Source organism: Lepus europaeus, chromosome 3 (assembly GCF_033115175.1).
Source record: "Lepus europaeus isolate LE1 chromosome 3, mLepTim1.pri, whole genome shotgun sequence".
In the NCBI taxonomy this organism is placed as follows: Eukaryota; Metazoa; Chordata; class Mammalia; order Lagomorpha; family Leporidae; genus Lepus; species Lepus europaeus.
The window spans coordinates 56,615,144-56,639,660 of NC_084829.1; the positions used below are offsets into that span (position 1 = coordinate 56,615,144).

At 38.0% G+C, this 24,517-nt stretch overlaps 1 protein-coding gene across 1 annotated transcript in view; it reads right to left on the reverse strand.

The window, feature by feature from the left end:
* The window catches only part of COL21A1 (collagen type XXI alpha 1 chain), a 172,134-nt gene that overhangs the window by 108,513 nt on the left and 39,104 nt on the right, over positions 1-24,517 (reverse strand). Inside the window, exons 2-3 of the mRNA XM_062186299.1 lie at positions 18,001-18,124; positions 13,545-14,096 (exon numbers count right to left, since the gene is read on the reverse strand). Coding sequence (XP_062042283.1) covers positions 13,545-14,096; positions 18,001-18,100 — 652 coding nt within the window. The 5' untranslated portion in view covers positions 18,101-18,124. The remainder of the gene's footprint in view (positions 1-13,544; positions 14,097-18,000; positions 18,125-24,517) is intronic.

Genomic DNA, 24,517 nt, shown 5'->3' on the forward strand with positions numbered 1-24,517 from the left:
ATACAATTATAAATACTGACAGTAGGATATATATGTTACAGTTTTGCGTTTTCTAATTTTTTTCAAAGATTTGTTTATTTATTTGAAAGGCAGAATTACAGAGAGGCAGAGGCACAGGAAGAGTGACAGATCTTCCACCCACTGGCAATGGCCAGAGCTGGACTGATCCAAAGCCAGGAGCCAGGAGTGTCCTCCCAGTCTCCCATGTGGGTGCAGGGGCCCAAGGACTTGGTCCATCTTCCTCTGCTTTCCCAGGTACACCAGCAGGAAGCTGGATCGGGAGTGGTGCAGCCGGGACTCAAATTGGCATTCACATGGGTTGCCAGCACTGCAAGCAGTTGTTTTACCTGCTATGACACTGTGCCTTCCCCAGTTTTATGTTTCCTGAATTATGACTTACTGACCATTTTTCCAATGAATAAATAAATATCACTTTTGATATAAAGTACAAAAGTGCTGTATTTCCTTATTTAAAACTATAGTTCCATCATCTCTAATTAAATGATTAAAAGCTCCTGATAATGTTAAGTTGCCATGAATTCAAACAGGACTCTGATTCTTTAATTCTACAGATAGACTACAGAATAATTCTCTAAATCATTAATGAGGTTTTATGGACCATTTTAGTCAATTCTCTTCCACTCACAAATCCCCGCCCCCATACCCTCCATTTCCAACTTAACTCCTGTCTAATTTTAGTGGCTAGAAAATCATGAACATAGTGCCCCTATTCAGCTAAATGTCCTGTGGGAAGCACTTCAGAAAGCCAAAGCAGCAGATACATGGTTTATTCCTCTCCCTTCCTCTGGAGAAGCCTTAAGTTCTGTACCTTTTACCATCTGCACAGAATTGTGCCATACACTACCAACCACGTCCTTCTCTTCTTGCTTCTCAAGAGCCCCCAGGTGGTAAGACACATACTCATCTTTCAGGCAGTGCTTTGAAAAGTCAGAGCTTTAAATGCATGTTTCATTTTTCCAGAGAGAAGTTGTGCACTGAGACCTTCACTCTTGACTTTGATCTGTGCCACCTTCAAAAATAACCTGGCTTGGTCACAATGAAATTTTTTTTTAACCAGTTTCAATGTAGCTGTTCTTGGCTTTGTGTTCTCACAGGATTTGCAGTATCTTAACTTGATTCTGTAGTTCTGATGAAGGTGTTTTTGTCCATGTTTTATTGTTAGTTTGCTATTTCTGTGAGGCAACATTGGTTGGCACTTCCTATTATTGCCATCCTATTCCTATTATTCCCATATTTCTGATGCCACTTTATTCATTTATTGGGTCAACCAAGCTTGGGACTGGTGGAACAGAATGAGGAAGAAGAAAGAACTTAATTTCTGGTCTTCTCTTGCTCCCTGAAAGATACTTTCATTAGGCATCTCCAGGGGGTTCCAACAGTCTGTGGCTGGAATAACTGGGTTTCATGGCCCAGATCTTGATTCAAGTGTTTTGAACTTGCTTGTGATAGGTGAAATTATTTGAAGAGCAGGCAACAGAGTGCTTACTGTTCCGCTTACAGCTATGTTGACTTTTGGATGATTCTGGAAATTTATATATTTCTTGAGCGACATATATGATATTGCTCAAAGGGGCCAGATGACAGATGACAGGTCTGATCTTGTCTCTTAGTTATGCAACTTTATGCTTAGCCTTTCTAAGTGAGCCTCAGTTTCCCATTATTTGAAGTGAGATGGTTGGACTAGATGGGTAATTTCCTAACATATGTTAAAACTTTATTCAAATTATCTTTATCTATATCTAGCATACCTAATAGTATTTGTCTTTTAGAACCTTCAAGAAAGATAAAAATTATTTCTGTGTTTGGTATGTGGCTGGATTAGTTTTTTCCATTTTGAAGCCAGATGTTTGTGGTAAAATGTCTGGTTTTCACACTGATAAAACACTCTCTCATGACAAATGAGAAAGATTGAGAAATAGAGGAGGAAGCAGAGAGGTAGAATGGGGGAGAGAGAGATGGAAAGAGATAAGAGAGAACACTGCCTGCTTAAGTGGACATTTGGTGTCCTTTATTTCCTAAAACTCAAGTGCTTTTCTCCCATGCTCTTCACCATGGTGTACTTTAACTTGAAATATTGACCAGGATTTTTTTCTGAATCCCTTTTCCTCATATCAAAAATGACTTATACATTGTATTATGGTTATAAATTGCTAGATAATTGGATTATCTAACTCAAACTTATACTTGTTTAAAATGCATTGGAATATTACCATATCTTACTCATTTCTACTTTTATTTTAGCAGAAGTCTCAAAGGGTAAGGTGCACATATCAAGAGCTATTGCTAGAATGATGGCGATTTCTGTGGAGGTGGGCTGTAGTTTAGCTCTCCTGTTTTTTTTTTTAAGATTTATTTATTTATTTGAAAGGCAGAGTTACATTGAGAAAGATCCTCCATCTGCTGGTTCACTCCCCAGATGGCTGCCAACAGTCAGAACTACGCCAGTTGGATGATGGTTTTCCACTTTGAAGAAGATAGAGGGTGGTAGTTGGTGCTAGAACTAGAGAATTTACAGTGGCATAGACAGATACCAGAGGAAGCAAGAGAATATGTTTCTGAAAAAATAATTCAGCAAATCACTCTAATTGAGAAATTCCATGAACAGACCAACAAAAGTTTCATCCCATCCCAAAAAGGTGTAATGTAAGTAGCCCTTCACCAGATGATTGGTGAGGGTCTTTTCTTATATGCAACAATTCTGTGAAAATGGGGGAAGAGACTGTTTCTTCCAAACACTTGGACACAAAAAAAAACTAAAAGCACACAAAGAAAGAGGGAAATATGGCTCAATCAAAAGAACAAAATACATCTTCATGTATCAACTATTAAGAATGGGAGTACATTAATTAAGTGACCATGAAAATAACTATCATGAAGAAGCTCAAGAAAATAAGGGATGAACACAACATAGATATAGAAAATATAAACAGAAACTAAACAGATATATGAAAGTACTTCAAAAAAATTCATGGAAAATACAGTTAAATGAAAAGTTCCAGTGCAAAATGTTTAAAAACCATGCACATGAAGGGTTTTCATAAAATTCATTTAAAATGCATATTACAGAAAAACAATGCAGGATTTTCAAATTATTTTGCACCAAAATAAATAATCTGTTAATTCTATTGTTCCAAAGCTTTTTGAAGTTCATATTGGAGTTGGGGAATACAATAAATGAACTAAGAGACTCTCTACAGGAGTTCAACAGCAGACTTGAATATTCATAAGAAAAAGAAATAGAAAATTCAAAGATAGGTAATTGAAATTGTATAGTCAAAGGTCCAAAAATGGGTTCAGACTGCAGCATAGAAAATTAAAGCCTCTGTCTGCAGTGTCACCATCCAAATGGGTGCCAGTTTATGTCCCAGATGTTGCAGTTCCCATCTAGCTCCCTGCTAATGTGCCTAGGAAAGCAGCCCAAATACTTGGGTGCCTACACCCATGTGGGAAACCCAGAGGGGGCTCCTGATTTCTGGCTTCAGCCTGGACCAGCACCAGCCATTGTGGCCATTCGGAGAAGGAATCAGCAGACAATTGGATTTCTCCCCTCTTCCCTCTTCCCTCTCCCTCTCTCCCCTTCTCTGTCTCTGCCTTTCAAATAAACAAATCTTTTTTTAAAAAGTCCAAAAAGACAAAGAATGAGAAAGGATGAAGAAAGCCTAAAGGGATAAGGAATATCTCCAAGCAGACTAATGTAAGCATTATAGAAGAATCAGATGGCGAGCAGGGTGAAAAACAAACAAAATTAAGTTGAATAATGGCTGAAAACTTTTACAATCTGGGTAAGGAAATGGACAACAAGAGTCATGAAATCAAATTAATTCAAACTAAAATACACCCAGAAAAGTCAATACGAAGATATATTATAGTCAAATTATCAAAAAGTCAGAGACAAAGAAAATTTAGAAAGCAGCAGAAAATAGTGATTTGTCACAGAAAACAGGCCTTCCATAAGATTTCACAGAGAAATAGAATTTTCAGGCCAAAAACAATCAGGATCATATATCCAAAGTGTTGAAAGGAAAAAACAAACAAAATTTGCCAACCAAGAATGGACAACAAAACTATGCTTCACAAATGGAGGAGATGAGGGCCGGCGCCGTGGCTCACTTGGTTAATCTTCCGCCAACAGCACTGGCCTCCCATATGGGCGCCAGGTTCTAGTCCCAGTTGCTCCTCTTCCAGTCCAGCTCTCTGCTATGGCCCGGGAAGGCAGTGGAGGATGGCCCAAGCACTTGAGCCCCTGCACCCACATGGGAAACCAGGAGGAATCACCTGGCTCCTGGCTTTGGATCGGTGTAGTTCCGGCGGTAGCGGCCATTTGGGGGGGTGAACCAACAGAAGGAAGACCTTTCTCTCTGTCTTTCTCTCTCACTGTCTAACTCTGTCAAATAAAAAAAAAAAAATGAAGGAGATGAGAAAACTTAAAAGCTGAAGAGATCATCACTATTGTACCTGCCTTACAAGAACACTAAGGAAATCCCTCAAGTTGAAATGAAAGGACACTAAACGGCAACATAAAAGTATTAAAAATACTGCTAAATGAAATGCATACATAAATACAGAATAACATAATCATGTGGTGGTGGTACTATGTCACTTATTTCTGGTATAGAAATTAAAATTAGGGGCCAGCTTTGTGGTACAGTGGGTTAAGCCACTGCCTGCAATGCTGGCATCCCAAAGCAGAGGAACATGGCCCAAGGGCTTGGGCCCTTGCAACCCAAATGGGAGACCTGGAAGAATCTCCTGGCTCCTGGCTTCAGCCTGACCCATCCCTGGTGATTGTAGCCATCTGGACAGTGAACCAGTGGGTGGAAGATATCTCTTTCTTTCTTTCTCTCTCTCTCACTCCCCTCTCTGTACCTCTGACTTTCAAATAAATAGATCTTTTAAAAAAGAAATTAAAATTATAAATATATTTATGGATACACAACAAAGAACATGAGTTTTTTTAACATCAATAACATAAAGTGTAGGGGAGGAGTAAAAATATAAAGTAATGGTATGTAACTGAAGTTAAGTGCTATCAGTCTACAATAAATGGTTATAACCATATAATGCATTATGTAGCCACCCATGATAACCACAAAAAAAAAAAATTCCATGTAATATATACAAAATAAAATGAGAAAGTAGGCCTGCGCCGCAGCTCACTAGGCTAATCCTTCACCTTGCGGCGCCGGCACACCGGGTTCTAGTCCCGGTTGGGGCACCGGATTCTGTCCCGGTTGCCCCTCTTCCAGGCCAGCTCTCTGCTGTGGCCAGAGAGTGCAGTGGAGGATGGCCCAAGTCCTTGGGCCCTGCACCCCATGGGAGACCAGGATAAGTACCTGGCTCCTGCCATCGGATCAGTGCGGTGCGCCGGCCGCAGCGCGCCTACCGCGGCGGCCATTGGAGGGTGAAACAAAGGCAAAGGAAGACCTTTCTCTCTGTCTCTCTCTCAATCACTGTCCACTCTGCCTGTCAAAAAAATAAAAAAAAAATAATAATAATAAATGAGAAAGTCATCAAAGTACATCACCAGAAAATATCAATGAAACATAAAGAAAGAAAGCAAAATATGAAAAGAAGTACATAAAAGCTGTAAAAAAACAATCAACAAAATGACAATAGTCATTTCCTCTTGAAAAAATGTTTTGATACTCAAATCCAATAAATGACCCAACTATCACACTCCTGGGAATATATCCAAAGGAAATGAAATCAGCATATGTAAGAGATAACTGCAACCCTATGTTTATAACGGCTTAATTTAAAATAACAAAGATATGGAATCAACCTAGATGTCCATCAACTAATGATTGGATAAATAAAATGTGGTACACATATAATACAGGATATTATAAAAATAAGAATGAAATCCTGACATTTGCAACAAAATGAATGGAACTGGAGATCACTGTGCTAAAAGAAATAAGCCAGGTCTAGAAAGATCAATAACTCATTTTCTCTTATTTGTGAAATTTAATATATAGAAAGTGTATAAAAATTTTGTGGATGTCATAGCATGTGGTATTTAGTTATAAATACTGCTTCACTGAGTAAATGACAATACACTCTTCTTTTTCCACATTATGATCATTGTCAAGAATCTCTCACTCTGTGAAAACTATATCTGTTTTCAAGAAAAAATAGTATCCATGTGCATGTACATTATGGCTACATTTGAAGTGAATGTGGAAAAATGTTAAAAATAACTATAATATAAATAAAAGAAAAATTAAAAATTTTTAAAAACCACTCCTATCCTCTACCTTCTTCTTGAAATGTTTTTCTATATGACATTTAGCATGAGCTGACTTTTTTTTTGACTAGTTTTATTACATTTTTTTTCTTCCTGTCACCTAAACAAAACTGTAAACTTCATGAAAAGAAGGACTTCCATCAGTTTTGTTCATTCTTTTTAGCCTTAATGCCTAATATAAATTCTGGCATGTGGCAAGAATTCAATAAAAATTGTTGAATGAAAAATGATTACAACAGAAAAAATAAACAAAGAACCAGGGCTGTAGCATAGTAGGTAAGCCTTTGCCTGAGGCGCCAGCTTCCCATATGGGCCCCAGTTTGAGTATCAGCTGCTCCTCTCCCAATACAGCTCTCTCCTATGACCTGAGAAAGAAGATAGCTCATATGCTTGGGCCCTTGCACACATGTGGGAGACCCAGAAGAAGCTCCTGTCTCCTTGCTTCAGATGGGTTGGCTCTCCTTTCTATCTGTAACTCTACTTTTCAAATAAATAAATAAAATATTTTAAAAAGAAAAAAGAATCAAAACTGTTGATTTTTTGAAACATCAACAAAATTGGCAATTCTAATATAAATTAAGAAAAATGAAGGCAGACTCAAATTCAGAAATGAAAGGCAGAGAAAACACAACAGATACAACAGAAATAAAATGGATTCAAACAAACAACTGCAAACAACTTCACTGTTATACGAAGAAATTGGAAATTTGAGAATTTATATATGTCCAGTAGAGATACAGAATCAGTAATCATAAATCTCTCAACAGGGGCTGGTGTTGTTGTGGATTGGGGTTAAGCCACCACCTGCAATGCCAGCCTCTCATATGGGTCAAAGCCTAGCTGCTTCACTTCAGATCCAGCACCTTGCTGATGTGCCTAAAAAGGTGCTTGGGTCCCTGACACCTATAAGGGAGACCCAAAGAAGCTCCTGGCTCCTGGTTTCAGCCTGGCCTAGCCCCAGCCACTGCAGTCATTTGGGAAGTGAACTGGCAAATGCAAGATTGATCTCTCTCTTTCAGCCTCTATCCCTCTCTTTCTCTGAACTCTGCCTTTCAAATAAATAAAATCTCTTTTAAAAAGTTCAACTCTTCAAACAAACAAACAAAAAAAACTCTCAACAAAGAAAATCTAAGAACAAGTTGGCTTTACTGGTAAATTCTAGCAAACAACTGAAAAAATACTATCCTAATCTTTCTAAAAATCTTGCAAAATAATAGAGGAGGAAACAATTCCAAATGTGTTTTTATGATACCAGAAATATCTTGATATCAAAGAGAGAAACACTAAAAGAAGAAAAATAAAGGTCAATATATCTCATAAACACAGATGTTAAAAATTCCACCACAAGATGAATTCAATACCACATCAAAAGGAACATACACTGTGATCAAGTGAGATTTATTTCCAGAATACTAGGATGATTCAACAAATCAAAATCAATCATGATATAACTCATCAACACAATAAAAGATAAAAATAAGAGATTCACCTAAAAATGCAGAAAAAGCAACTCACAAAATTTGATTCCAACTCATTGTAAAGAATATTAACTAATGGGAATGGAAGGCCTGCACTGTGGTGGAATGAGAAGGCCATGCCAAAGTGGCCACTGGCAAGCGAGCATCAGTTACTCAGGAATGGCTTTGGAAACTGCCTGGCGACAGGCTGTGATTGGATGGCTTTGAAAACTGCCTGGCGACAGGCTGTGATTGGATGGCTTTGGAAACTGCCTGGCAAACTGTGATTGGATGGCTTTGGAAACCGCCTGGCAAACTGTGATTGGATGGCTTTGGAAACCACCTGGCAAACTGTGATTGGTTGGGGCATAGACCGCCCCTTGACAGGATTGGCTGGTCTTGGCTATATAAGCTGTTGTACCACCTGAAATAAACGAGTCTGCGGGCTGCTCGCCTCAAGCCTGCTTTCACCTGACTCCCGGAGTCTGTGTGTTGACTCCGCGCCTCTTGCCCCCACCACGCTGCTCCTCTCAGAAACGAATCCACTGCAACATTGTTGAGAAATCAACAGCAACACTGCACCTCACAAAATGGACATCATATATGAAAAGCCCACAACTAAGATCATATTCAGGGGTGAAAAACTGAAATATTTTCCTCTAAAATCTCGAACATGACAAGAATGTACAGTTTCACTACTTATAATCAAATCAGTACTATACAGAGAAATTAGGCATATGAAAAAGAAATAAAAATATCCAAACTCAAAGATCAAAGAAGTGAAATTATCTTTTTTGAAGATGAGATAATCATATACTGAAAATGACACACACGCACACACATACACACACACATATTGTACATCAGCTTTGGTAGCATGAACATCTTAATATAGAAAAACATTCCATCTGTAAACATGGTATGGTTCCATTTATTTGTACTTTTGATTTCTTTTAGTAATTACCATTATAATTTCAATGACAACTTTTCAGACATAGAAAATATCCCCAAATTCACGTGGAACCACAAAGGACCATGAATAGTCAAAATATATTGAGAAACAAGAGCAAAGCTGGAGACCTCATATTTCCTGGTTTCAAGACTTAGATATAGGTAAATGTTTGCTAGTCATATGTCTTTTTTTTTCTTTTTTTTTTTTTTTTTTTTTTTTTGATAGGCAGAGTGGACAGTAGAGGGAGATTCCTTTTTGCCGTTGGTTCACTCTCCAATGGCTGCCGCAGTAGGCGCGCTGCGGCCGGGGCACCACGCTGATCCGATGGCAGGAGCCAGGTGCTTCTCCTGGTCTCCCATGGGGTGCAGGGCCCAAGGACTTGGGCCATCCTCCACTGCACTCCCTGGCCACAGCAGAGAGCTGGCCTGGAAGAGGGGCAACCGGGACAGGATCGGTGCCCTGACCGGGACTAGAACCTGGTGTGCCGGCGCCGCAAGGCAGAGGATTAGCCTAGTGAGCCGCAGCGCCGGCTTTTTTTTTTTTTTTTTTTTTGACAGGCAGAGTGGACAGTGAGAGAGAGAGACAGAGAGAAAGGTCTTCCTTTTCCGTTGGCTCACCCTCCAATGGCCGCTGTGGCCCATGCGCTGCAGCTGGTGCACTGCATTGATCTAAAGCCAGGAGCAGGTGCGTCTGGTCTCCTATGCAAGTGCAGGGCCCAAGCACTTGGGCCATCCTCCACTGCCTTCCCGGGCCACAGCAGAGAGCTAGACTGGAAGAGGGGCAACCGGGACAGAATCCGGCGCCCCAACAGGAACTAGAACCCGGGGTGCCAGTGCCGCAGGTAGAGGATTAGCCTAGTGAGCCGTGGCACCGGCAAGTCATATGTCTTATAAGTTGTTGATACCCAAAATAAACACTGGGTAAAGGTCTTGAAGGAATATTTATCTAAAAAAGACACACAAAAGGCAAACAAACATATGGAAAGATGGTCAACATCACTAATCAACAAGGAACTGAAATCAAAACCACAATGAAGCATCACCTCATACAGCCACTATATTAAAAATCAGAAACCAAAAATAAGCTTTGTCAAGGATGTAGATAAATTAAAACTCTTATGCACTGTTGTTGAGAATATACTGATACAGCTGATGTGAAAAGCACTATGAGGTTTCCTCAAAACATTAAAAATATAAATAACACATTATATAGCAATCCTACTTATGAGTATTTATCAAAAAGAGTTTAAAATAGAATCATGAAAATAGATGCATTTGTTAATATTCATTACAGCAATACTCAAACTGTGAAAACAATCTAAATGTCCAAGTATGTATATACTGATAAGAAAATTGAAGTACACAGATGAAATAAAATTTAGCTATAAAAAGAAGGAAAGCCTGTCATATAAGATACCATGGATGAACACTGAAGCTATTACACTAACTGAAATAAGCAAATCACAGAGGAACCAATACTGCACGACACTACTAAAGTAGTCAAATTCATCAAAACAGAAAATGGAATGATGGTTGGTAGTGGCTAGGGGAGGGAGGAATGGAGAATATTTTTACAATGATTATACAGTTTCAGTTGAGTAAGATGGAAAGTCCTAAAGAGTTGATGTGCAACACAGCATTATCATGCAAAAACCTGCACACTTAAATTTGTTAAGAGGATAGATCTCCTGCTACATGCTTTTTACAAAAAGCAGGCAGAAGAGGAGGAGAGCACTACAGAAGAGAAGGATAAGAAGGAGAAATAGTAGTGGTAATTTTAACAAGAGGCTTCCAGACACATAAATAAAGAAACCATTGCCCATCACAAAATTAATGGTCCTAACATAAGGAAAATATTGGAGATAACACTCCCAGGGAAACTGTAAATCCATGAAGATGAAATAAACTGGAAACATAAAGGTAAATAACACTGTGTTCATTGTGATTCGGACCAGCAGTGTATAAAAGCAAAAAATATTAGAAAATAGTCATTTTATATGGTAAGCACTTCAAATAGAAGTTAATCATTTGTCAAAAAAAGTGAAGTTGTCAATTGATTCAAACACAAATTATATGATTTGATTATATGATATGATGCATCAATTTAGTACAATAATTATAGTTTAATATGGCATAAAAGTTAAATGTAAAAATACATATATTCCATAAATATAATTACAAAAACCACATTTTAAAAGATAGCTATTGTGCAGCTTAAGTAAACTGAATAAACACAGAAATTATTTACATTATTTGAGCGTGGATGAAGAAATATTTGGAAGGATTTCAAATTTGATTTTTTTCTACAGATTTCAGATTTACCCCTTTTTGCAGCTTTTCATGTCTAATTAGAATTTTCATAATATAATACACTAACCAAAACACATATACCCAAAATAAGTCAGTGAAGCAAACACTGAACAAGTATATTTAATCAGCTAACCTATTTTTGAATACAAATGAATAAGTGAACTTCTTCAGGAAAATTCTATGTTAATAATGAAATACATGGCTTTAAAAATCAAAGAATTCTGGGGCCAGCGCCATGGCACAGTAGGTTAATCCTCCACCTGCGGCGCCGGCATCGCATATGGGCACTGGTTCTAGGCCTGAACGCTCCTCTTCCAGTCCAGCTCTCTGCTGTGGCCCTGGAGGGCAGTGGAGGATGGCCCAAGTGCTTGGGTCTCTGCTCCCACGTGGGAGATCAGGAAGAAGCGCTTGGCTCTTGGCTTCGGATCGACGCAGCTCTGGCCGTTGCAGCCATTTGGGGAGTGAACCAGTGAAAGAAAGACCTTTCTCTCTGTCTCTCCCTCTCACTGTAACTCTACCTCTCAAATAAATAAATAAAATCTTTTTAAAAAAAAATCAAAGAATTCTAACCAATCTGACAAAATAATAGAAAGCTAAATCCATCCGACCTGTTCAGCATGACAAAAGTCAGTTCAGTCTTTCTGTTAGTCACTCATAAAAAACACAAGTGTGTATTTGCACTTGTCACAGTACTTTTCATTAAAGTTTGATTAAAGAAGCTGCCCAATTTTCTATACTTTCTTAAGTATTCTAAATAAGCTCTAAAATGCTTTTCTCTTTTTCCTGAAACAATTTTTTTTTAAAAAGAGTTAATTAATGGTACAATTTGTTTCTTCATCCACAAACACAGGAATTTTAACCAAATGTAAACTAACATACTTCTGGAGTTTTTGTAGGTAAAGTGGAAAATGAAGTCATTTAATAAATATTATTTTCATTTTACATGAATATTACTTTTAACCAGAATATATTAAATGCTTCTAATATTACAAATAAAATACATGAACAAATTATTGTTCCACATAATCTTGAACATAGAATATCTATGTCCTGACAAGGTTAACAGTGGCCAAAAATTTGAGCTTTTGTAATAAAATGTACTTATAATCAACAAGAAGTTAGATTTTGTGGAATAATATATACATAATTAATACCCTTATTTTTTCAAGTGTTCTTTAAAAGAGAATTTAAGCTTTTCCTTTTTTAAAAACTATAATTGAGGGGCAGAGAGAGACAGAGAACAAAAGAGAAAGTGAGAGAGGACTTGTATTTGCTGGTTGATTCGCCAAATGTCCACAATGCCAAAATCACAGTCCAAGGCTCTGAGAAGAAAGCATGGACCCCATCACTGCTGTCTCCCAGAGTCTGCATTGGTGCAAAGCTGAGAATCAAACTCAGGTACTCCAATGTGAGCATCTTAATCGCCAGGCTAAACACCCATCCCCCTTAAGTCTATCAGTGCAATTTTTAGCACTTTCCCAAATCTTTTAAAATGTCAGTAATTTGATATTCATTTGCTAAAAATTATTCTCTTTCAGAATTGTATACAAGAATATTTGATATTGTTATTTATAGTAATAAAATTTAGAAATAAACCATATGTATTAAATTTGAAATTGTTAAATAAATTACAGTAGCAAATTGTTATCATATTTGTAAGAGTATGGCAATTATATATATATACACGATGAGGAATATAAAAAATTAGAGTATGAAATTATATAGCAAGGTACTTCTAAAAGTTTATGGTGGACCGACATTGTGGCATAGCAGGTAAGGCTGCCTCCTGTGACTATGCATCCCAGTGAGCACTAACTCATGTTCCAGCTGCTCTACTTCCAATCCAGCTCCCTGCTAGTGGCCTGGAAAAAAGCAGCAGCAGAAGGTCACAGTGCTTGGGTTTTTGTTACCCACATGGGAGACCTGGATGAAGCTCCTGGTTCCTGGCTTCTGTGGCCATCTGGGAAGTGAACCAACAGATGGAAGCTCATTCTCTCTCTCTCTCTCTCTGTGTTTCTCTGACTTTCAAGTAAATAAATGTCATTAAAAATTCATGGAAAATGAAGTTAAAAGTTTATTCTGGTCAAAAAATTGAAATCTATGCATAATTTTTAAATAATGCATATTTTTTCACAAATCTCTGAAGACTCCTCATATGCCACAGTATCCTGATTTAGGCAAAATAAATAAATTCTAAGACACACAGAGGGCAGAAACAGCAAAAAGACTAGAGTAAAAAAAATGTAAAACCTCAGTAACAGGGATGATATGATTATGTGTGGTTTGTAGTTTTATGTGTCTTTACATTCTACCATCTTCATAATAGATGTTCTACATATTAAAGGAAATGTTGTAATTTCTATATGCAGATTATATAAAAGAAATTATTCCTAAAAACAAAATTTATCCAGAATAAATCCAACATTAAAATGTGTGCTCACCTCAATTCCAATATCATAAATATTTTGACATTAAATGAAATTATACCAGAGTTTATGAGCAGATAATACCAAAAAGAAATGAATCATTAATTGCTGCTGAATCACAGGAAGACTTACCTTCGCAAAGTTTCTGCTTCATCACTTCCCTTATTTTGGATATTGCAATGTAGTCCTCCACATAAAACACATAAGTAGATGAAGGCTTGTTGGCTATGGCTCTCAGTTCTGCATCTTCTGTTTCAGAACCAACACCGATTGCAAATAATGTTATTTTACTGTCTCTCGCTGCTTCTGCTGCATCTTTAACTTCATCTTGGGATTTACCATCTGTAAGTACCACTGCTATCTTTGTCAGAAATCGTGAGGACTTGGCAAAAAGGTAATCAAGTGCAAACTGGATGGCCTTTCCAGTCCTGGTGTTTCCTCCTAAGTAGTGTATGGATTCCATTGCTGCTATCAAATTCTCTCCTGAATCATAGCTGCCCAGGGGAATCTCCAGCACGGGGTAGTCACTATACTGGACCACTCCAACTTGAATGAACTTTGGTCCTATGTCAAAGTTTTTTGTGATGTTGACAAGCCACCTTTTCACTATTTCAAAGTTTTCTGGGCCAACGCTGTAGGAACCATCTAAGATGAACACTAAATCTGTAGGAGCAGTACGACAACCTAAGTGAAAAAGAAAACCGCCAGAGAACATTTATTATACACAAAGGAAAGAGAAAGAGGTTTTAAATAATGTTCAGGTATAAAATCAAATCATGTGTGGGTGTTTGGCTCAGTGGTTAAGACACCAGTTGAGACATCTGAGTCCCATATAGGAGTACCTGGATTTGATCAATACTTGCCTCTGGATCCTGACTCTAGCTTCCTGATAGTGAGGCGCTGGGAGGTAGCAGGTAATTGCTCAAGTAATTGGGACTCTGCTACCCCATGGGAGACCTGAATTTTGTACCTGCCTCTCTTACAGGCCTTTGGAGAGTAAACCCGTGCACTGGAGTACTCTTTCTCTGATTAGCAAGTGGGTGAGTGGGTGAGTGTGTGTGTCTCAAATAAACAAATATATGTATATAAATATATTTATATGTATATATTTTAAAGTTCTTAGAAAATGAAATTACAAGTTGATGTTTGGATAGGTGTTTGGCCTGTCAGTTAAGCCTCCAGTTAGGATGCCAGTGTCTCACACCAGAGCCGTTGGGTCAGTTCCCAGCTCCATCTCCTGCCTCCAGCTTCCTGCCAGTATAGAACCTAGGAGGCAGCAGTGATGCCACTAGCAGTTGGATCCCTGCTGTGTACACGGTAAATATGAGTTAAGGTCTCAGCTTCCAGCTCCTTACCTAGCCCCTCAGTTGTGGTGGGCCTTTGAGGAGTGATCCAGCTGATGGGAGTGCTCACTCTGTTTTTCTCTCTATCTCCATCTCATAAATAAATAAATAACTTTCTTACAGGATAAGTTTATTTTAGTGCAGGAAATTTGTTTTTTTTCTTTTTTAATTTTATTTATTTATTTATTTATTTATTTTTGACAGGCAGAGTGGACGGTGAGAGAGAGAGACAGAGAGAAAGGTCTTCCTTTGCCATTGGTTCACCCTCCAATGGCCGCCGCGGTAGGCGCGCTGCGGCCGGTGCACCGCGCTGATCCGATGGCAGGAGCCAGGTGCCTATCCTGGTCTCCCATGGGGTGCAGGACCCAAGCACTTGAGCCATCCTCCACTGCACTCTCTGGCCACAGCAGAGTGCTGGCCTGGAAGAGGGGCAGCTGGGACAGAACCGGCACCCTGACCGGGACTAGAACCCGGTGTGCCGGCGCCGCAAGGCGGAGGATTAGCCTAGTGAGCCGCGGCGCCGGCAAAAAATAGATTTTTGTTTTTAGATAACAAAAGAAATACAGGTAATCAGCACATCGTAGAGTTCTATCAGGAACAAAAAAGACTATTTTTGATATAAACTATACCTGGATATGTTACAAACATTTGTAGAAAAAGAATAAAATCTTAAATATCTTGTCTGCAGCATACACAGCATGTCTCTAGTCCTATTTCATTCTCCTAGTATATGTATAATGGATATATACTTTATGCCTGATATTATGCTAGGTACTGTGTTCAAAGACACATAAGAATCTCAATAAAGCTCATAGTCTAATAAGACAGAAAACTGGCTGGTGAGAGAAAGTACAAAGTACTGTAAGAGCACTTCAGATGGAGGAAAGGTTTTACGGACAAGTGAAGAGGCAACCTGAGATACGAAAGGAGAACTTCAACCAGGTTATAGGGAGGACAAATTCCAATCAAAGGGAACAGCAAGCACAAAGGCCCAGAGATAAGAGACAGGCACAGACCCTGATAGACAATTTTATTTGCTTGGGGATGGCAGAGACTTCGAGTGGGAAGGAGCAGCTGTATCTGGCTTCTCCTATTCTAACTTCTGAATGCAGGAAAACAGCTGTTGTTTATGGTCCATAGGATAAAACTTTATATGCATTCTTTATTTACGTTTAGCACCAGGAAGTCTCAAATCCCTGAAATTATGAGTTGTAAAAGATGAGATGGGGAGTCAAGGAAATATGTTATCAAGTGTTAAGTATTTTGATTTTACTCATCTTATTGATCTGTAAGCAGTTATCAGATGCCCAATTAAAAGTTATAGTAAGGGTGATTTATTTCTTGCATATGTTTGCAAATAAGATATAATTGTAAAGTACTACACTACCAAAGTAAAAAAAAAAATTAGTGACAATTGGTATTCTTAGCATTTTTTGCCTCTCTTTAGCAATCCTCTCTTTTTCCCTTGTCTTCTTTTCACTCACCTTCCCTTATCCGTCTGTTTACATACCTACCATGTTAACAAAGTTCACAGGAAGAGGCTCCGATTTTAACTCACTCATCACAAACACCAGCAAAAATAAACATTAATATTAGCTGGATATGTTTAACAGTCAAGGAATTACCAAAAATTTTCCAAAAAAAAAAAAGAAAGAAAGAATTGTCACAAACATTGAGCTGGGATCATGACAATATGCCTAAGGTGTCATACTACAGGTATGTGGCAGTGCCCTCAGGCAGGTGTTAGGGACACAATTCCATAAAACCTCTGCCTGACCACCACTGCCAGGGTTCAGGGCGGGGACAGCAGAAATGGAATTCTGCCTAAAGGCAAAATCACTAACCCAGGAGAATGCCAGGCTTTTGTTAGTTTTGGAAGCTTAAACAAGATTAAAAGGTTATGCTTTTGGGGAAAGGCAAAAGGAAAGGAAAGCTGCACTTGCAGAGCTCCTCAGTGTCAGCTCTTCTTAATACTGAGGCCCTCTGTCATCTGAACCTCATAGGGCTTGTGTGCCATCCTATTCAGTGGTTCCAGCTCTTACAGGGTTATTCTGGGCCTTTCGCACCCCTTCCTGGTCACAGAGCAAAGAGTATGTATTTCATAATGGTAACCCTTAGCCAAGAGCATGGGTACAAAAGCAAGCCTTGGCATTTAAAACTCCAGACAAAATACAGGAAGTCTCCTCCTTAGAGAGATGAACGATGTCATAGAACAGGAATGAGAATAAAGATTGAAAGTGCTGTTCAAATACTAGTTACCACTCTAGCCAGCTGTATCACACTAAAAACTCCCTTAAATATTTAAATCTCTTCTCACTCATAGATTTTATACAGTGTTGTCAGCCAGAAGTGTTATACTAATATTAAATATTATTGCTTTAATGAATTTTAAGTCAACTTGAATCATGTTGTTGAATTACGTGATTTAGCTGTTACAGAGACCATAGTTAATTTAGTCAGGTATTCTTGAGTTTAAAATATGAATATGGGGCCAGCATTGAGGCTCAGAGGATTAAGCCACCACCTACAACACCAGCATTCCATATCAGAGTGCTGGTTGGAGTCCCAGGTGCTGTTTCTTATCCAGTTCCCTACTCAGGCTTGGGTCAGCCCTAGCTATTGCAGCCATTTGGGAAATAAGGTAGCAGATGGGAGATCTCTTTCTCTCTTTGTCTCTTCCTCTCTCCCTATCACTCTGAGTTTCAAATAAATGAAAGAAATCTTTTTAAAAATAAATAAGATATGAATATAAGCAAACTTTTAAAATGAAGTATCATATCTATAAATAATGGCCTGGATAACAGCACTGTAATTAGTATGGTTTTTCATCTCTAATGCAAATCTTCTTGCAGGTAATAAATAAAATAGTCACCATTTCCTGAGATGTCATTGTACTAAGCAATTGATATGCATTGTTATCTCATTCAAGCCTGATAACCATCCTATGATTCTTGTTTATCCCCACATCATGCAGTTCAGAAATGGTTAAACATGGACTACATACTAGACTGTTCCAAAGCCTGATGGATTACTAGAATAAGCTTCATTAGAGTTGTGTCAAAGTTACCCAAAAAAGGAAGCTATTCCTCTCCTTAATGCATAGCACAACCATTTGTTTATTTTAGGGAATTACAACAGTAAAGCCAGTAAGAATGAGCTCTTTAAAACCACTGTTTAAACTCATTTGATTTTATTTCCAGAATCAACATGCTGGTAACAAAATAGAAAATGTTGATAGTTCTTACTTGATCTTATTTCACCATCTTCAGCTAAGACAGAATTCTGAAGAAGTAGAATCAAAATAATCCAAAGAACAGCAATATGATGTGCCATGTTTGTGTTCATTCTAATATTTTGAATTTACAATTCCTAAAAAAAAAAAGAAAGAAAAAGGAAAAAGGAAACTTAAATATATCAGGTAAGAACAAATGCCTAGTCATTATACAGTTAGGTTAAAATTACAATATCAAGTTGGAAAACAGTTAACTTCATAAACTATCCTTAGAATTAATTTAGATTATACATTAACACAATAAAATAATATGCAGCTGATAATCTTGTAATTCATAATTATCTTGGGAAAGTGTGTACTTTTTCTGAGACTGTGATCTTTACTCAAAATATTTACTAGAACTTTTAGCACAGCATGTAGAGCTTTACTTCAATTTCTGAATGATAGCCAATATTTTTTAAATATGTGTTTGCATTTAAGAAACACTCAAAGGGTATCTGGTAAAAATATTTGCATAATAAAACTGAGAAATAATATGACAAATGGGGATTATAAACATTAAAAACTATTTTGATTCATACACACTCAGTTATATGACTTCAATATACCTTCTAAAAATCAGCCCCAGAATTTTGTTCTGAATACAGCATGGAAATTTGGAAGATATTGTTGTTCACAATTGTGGACATACCAGAAACTACAAATCCATAGTCATTTTAAATGCAACAGAAAGGAGAGGATTTAAAGAAACCTAATGAACTCTAGTCTTAAAGTTTAGAAGTTATTTACCATATATAGAATAGAAGAAATTCACAGCTGTTTCATCTGTGTCAGAAAGGGCAGCCCCTTCAAAGAGAAGGAATTTGAAAGACACAGAGAGACAGAAACAGAACTTACTTCTATTTACTGGTTCATTCCCAAAATGTGTGCATCAGTTGAGACCAAAAAAAAAAAAAATGTCCAATAAGCACATAAATGGTATAATCAATAGTGATCAGAGGGGCCGGCATTATGGCACAGCAGATTCTAATGTTTAAAAAATGGGGCCAGGGGAATGAACCCAATGACTTGTAATCTTCCCTTAAATGATGGAAATGCTGCTCCATATTCTCTGTCCTGACAGGATTACTGTGATAACAAAATTGTATAGTTTAGAAACAACACTAGTTTGCACACTGTTGAGGGAAATAAGACTGACTTAGGTTCTATACTGTTGAGGGAAGTAAGACTGACTTAGGTTCTATACTGTTGAGGGAAGTAAGACTGACAGGTTCTATGGCTTGCCTGTCATGCACTCCAACAAGCAACAGACTCAGAACCTCAGACTCAAGAACTCTTTCCTCTATATTTATTCAAAAACAAACATTTATTAAGGGCCTACTGTGTGACAGACACTCTTTCAAGAGCTGGGAATTCAGAGGTGACCAAACTGGATAAGAAACTTCCTTTCATGCACTATATGTGTACCAGAGACCACATGATTGAATTTCAGACAGTGATAAGTGTTGTAAAGATACACAGTAATGTGTAACTTGGGAGCAGCCGGAGAGACAGCCTCTTTGAAGAGATGACATCTGAGCTGATATTTAAGACACATGATGGAATCAAACTTAATAGGATTGGTGACAAACTTTCCCTTCTACTGATGGAATAGTTTGCCTTGCTCTACGAACAGAATAAAAGGTCTAGGAATTGCTTGTGGGAACAAAGGGAAGAACCAACAGCAGGGGGCAAAGTCAAGTGGCATGAGTCACGTGGAGTGTATATGCTTAGAACTATTTTCCTTAAATGTGGAATTAACCCATCAGTGGGTTTAAAGTGTGTGGGTGCATCATGATGTAGCTTCCTCACTAAGTAGATCATCCCTCTTTCAACCCAAGGAGCACTTTAAAACTGACTTGATTCTCAGGGGAGACAGGAAATAAAGAAATCAACTGATTGATCATTGTCCTCTTTTGCTTTTCATATCTCCCCCACTTCTTTACCCTCTATGCTACACTGTCATCATTGCTAATATTTTGTTAATATCAAAATAAAAAAATACCTGTCAGTGAATTTCTCAGAACAGTAGACACAAATGAAAGTAAATTTCTTGTCCCTGAGCAAAGAACATACCTTTAAGGGGATCAGGAGAAAGGCACAGGGATTAGCATGAGGAATGTAATAAAAACTTTCAAAATGAGGAACTGTCAGGAAAGATGCCATCCCAAACTGGTTGTAGTGCTTGGCTGTAAAACGAAGATGAAAAATAGCCCCTCCCCCCAACAGGAACTCATGCTTACTTAAAGCAGATCCAAAAGGAAACTGGAGAAAAGAGGGCTCCAGAAGTATTATCTAATGGAAGAAAAAAGCTAGAGTGGGCTGCAACAGACTATATATTACAACAGAGTATTTGGGAGGAGAATTAAGGATCTTTGGGCAACAAAAAAGGCAAGAGAAACATATAATCATCATTTGAACAGAAAAGCTACTCAAGAAATGAATGTATTTAGAGCATTATTCAGGAACCAAACCAAAAAAAAACCCATGTGTTTAATCATAACAATGTAACTGATTATTGACTTTAAAATGATGCATTGGCTAGGTGGGATAACGGAAATTTTCAGTAATTATAATTGAAATCTAATAGATATACAAAACTAATAAAGAATTTAAATATAAACAGAGTTATTTAAAACAAGTAGATAATCTCCAGAAAAGATAGTTACAAGAAATTAGGTTGTAGCTCTATAGTAAAGAGGAATGTTGCAGGAGATCTTCAGGTTTCTAACTATAGCTTTTAAGTAATATAAATTTTAGCCATTTCCATATATTTGAAAAAATATCTTTAATTAAAATGTCAGTATTTCAAGAGACTGCACAAAAGAGTCAGATAAAGAATGGAAAACACAAAGAAAAGGGTCTGACAATTAGTGAGCTTTCAATAAGAAGCTATTATGATTATAGACAAAAAGTACATTTAATTTTGTAAGGCAATTCTGGGGCAAGAAGCACAGACATTTGCACTCAACTTACTATCCAATAAAATTGTTACATTTTAGTTTATTTTCAAAATTCATGCAAAATTAACTGAGAGAGAGACAGAGAGAAAGGTCTTCCTTTGCCATTGGTTCACCCTCCAATGGCCGCCACGGCCGGTGCGCTGCAGCCGGCGCACCACGCTGATCCGAAGGCAGGAGCCAGGTGCTTCTCCTGGTCTCCCATGGGGTGCAGGCCCAAGCACTTGGGCCATCCTCCACTGCACTCCCGGGCCATAGCAGAGAGCTGGCCTGGAAGAGGAGCAACCTGAACTAGAACCCGGTGTGTTGAGTCACGGTGCCCCCCCTTACTCTTTAAATGTTTAATTTAACCACCAGCTACTAGCTATTCTTTAAATTATGTGAACATCATGGTTGAAATACAAGAGTAGAATCTAATCCATTTCTAGTTAAAAAATTAAAGCTAAAAGGGGAATCCCCTAAAACATAAATTTTGATTAACCATGGTTAGGGACAATATAGATGAAACACCACACTATGTTTCAATCCGGATGTTAGAAGCAACAATGAACTAGCTTATACTTTCTCCAGAGAAAATTTTATTTTAAATATCTGTGTCACACAAAGAGGTAATTAATGAGTATGTCACAAAAATGTAGAGAGAAAAGCATTAGGGAAGAGTAAGGTAATTAATTAATAAAATTTTATTATTTACCTGGAAAAAGGAGGGAATCACAGCATTTTCCACCACTAAATTGAAAGCATTGGTTTCTATCCACTTGTTAAAGCTAATACCTTAGGAGCTCATGTCCATCTTTTCTATTTCCCCTACATTTAATAAATGACCTCTAAGGATGAAAGAGACTTAGTCACTCTTTTTCATCACTGCACCATCAGTGTCTGAAAAGCACTGCGCAGCACTGACCCTCAATAGATACTGTCTTAATTAAATCTTATTCTTTCTACTTCCAACAACATCTCCTCTACGTATCTCCCTACTTCTGTCTCCACTGGCAACACCTTGTCATCTCACATCTGGTCTATTAAAATATGTACTTAAGCAGTCTCTTTACTGATAACATCCCCTCTAATCCAAACTGCTAGATTCAGAGTTTGCTTCCACATTGCAGAGTGGATGAATGCTTTCTTGATTGGTTTGTAGAGTTCCATGCACTCTATCCAGTAAAAGCACACAGGACAGAAGTGATTGCCATATGGAGCTTGGAGGAGTGTTGTAAAATCCAATCTGGCCATAGCAACTACTAAATATTGGATCAAAAAAAAAAAAGAATATACATGTCTGTATAATCACTTAAAAGGAGACTGGTAAAAGATAGCCAAGGAACATGGAGTACAGTGTACTTTATCTGCCTGTGCCAGCAAATCTGCTGAAAATAGGCAGGGAGATTCTGTTGGTAATTTTAACCTATGTTTATAAAGGTAGTCTTTTTTTTATCCATAAATTCCTCTTGAATTACATACTATTAGCCTCATTTCTTTTTTTTAAGAGTTATTTATGGGGCCAGCACTATGGCTATGGCGTAGTAGGTGGGGCTGCCACCTGCAGTGCTGGCATCCTTAATGGGTGCCATTTCCAGTCCCAGCTGCTCCACTTCCCATCCAGCTCTCTGCTGTTGACTGGGAAAGCAGTGGATGATGGCCCAAGTCCTTGGGCCCCTTCACCTACATGGGAGATCCGGAGGAAGCGCCTGGATCCTGGCTTGGATTGGTTCAGCTCTGGCTATTGCAGCCATTTGGGAGTGAGCCAGTGGATAGAAGACCTCTCTCTCTCTCTCTTTTTCTCTCTCTCTCTTTCTCTCTCTCTCTCTCTCTCTGCCACTGCCTCTCTGTAACTCTGCTTTTCAAATAGGTGAATAAATCTTTAAAAAAGTTATTTATTTTATTTAAATGAAAGGCAGAGTCAGAGAGAGAGAGAGAGAGAGAGAATGAGAATGAATCTCCCATCCACTGGTTCATTCCCCAAATGGCCTCAATGGAGATGGCTGGGCCAGATGGAATCCAGGAGCCTGGAACTCCATCTGTGTCTCCCATGTGGGTAGCAGGAGCCCAATTTCTTGGGCCATCCTCTGCTGTTTTCCCAGGTTCATTGGCAGGGAACTGGATCAAAATGAAGAAGCTGTGAGTCACAGGTGCCCATATGGGATGCCAGTGTTTCAGCCGTGTGCAGAAAATTGTCTCTCCAACTAATAAGTATACCTGCCAATGCTAGACTGCTATAAAAACACTGGCCCATCAATCACTCCCATGAACAACTTACCTAAACTTGCTAAGCTAGTTTTTCTCATTAAAAAAAAAAATCAGTCTGCTAGGACTGCTGCAAAGCTAAAAGGGTATGGTAAATCTATGGCTTATGTAAGTAGCAGGAGCTTCTATTTCATTTTTGACCCTTCTTACATCCCTTGCTCTCAGACAGGAAAGTACTATAGATGATACTTACCTCTGGTAATAGATATTTGATATGCTTCTTTTTTATCCCACAGAGACCTTGACAGTACTAAGTTCATAGAAGGCCATCAAGTATTTATTGGATCATTTATTCAATAAATATTTGAGAACCTACTTGTATCAGGTGTTCGGGTAGGCATCAGAGAAAATGAAAATGAAGAATGCCACAGCACTTTCACTGGAGATTTTTAAATCAGCTAAACACCAAAGAATACAGATGTTACAGTTATGATGTAATTTTCAGATAGCTTAGGATAATCACATTGGGAGGACAATCGAAATACAAAACCAAACTAACAAAAGCACATAGTAGTAGCTAAACATGAAATATGTCAGGCTATGGCCATTGCTTATCTCCATAATTGAAACTGTCCTATAGTTCAACTTCAATGAGCTAAATGTGAATATTCATTTAATTGGAGACCTGTTTTCTTTTTCTTGGAGCAGAACTCACAGGAAAAACATTGCAGAGTTTCAAGTTCCATGATAAAGGAGGAAAAACAAAATGGGTTTTCATGGATGGGATGAAATCATGTTTCCATGGAAACCCTGAGCTGGTCTGTTGCAGTCCAACTTTAGTTGGCAACCTGGGAAAATTTCAGCTATAAAAATGTACTTGCAAGTTACAAAATGTATCCATCCTAGCATTAATGTAATTTTTAAATGATAGCTAGATACGTGCAAAGTATCTCACTGAGTTAAAGACATATTTTTTAAATTCTTTAATTCTTACCAACTTCACCTGGCAAAGATGACATTTAATTATAAAACAAATCCAATCAACTAAGTTGTGCCAAAATAAACAGAATCTAGAATATGACTGTCCTCTGATTCCAGTGTTGGAGCAAGAACAGGGACAAGGACTTCCTTGTTACAGACTAGCAGAGTCTGTGGGTTTAATAGCTTTTACTAAATCATGATAACCAAAACAGACTCAATATCCTACTGCAGTCAAGATTACTTTTTAAAATTTCGTCCAGTTATAGCTCCATTACATCATGGCATACGGTTGTTAGATAAAGCAAAACTATTTATATATTAAAGATTTTTAAAAATATCCTCACTTTTTTATATTTATTAAAGACT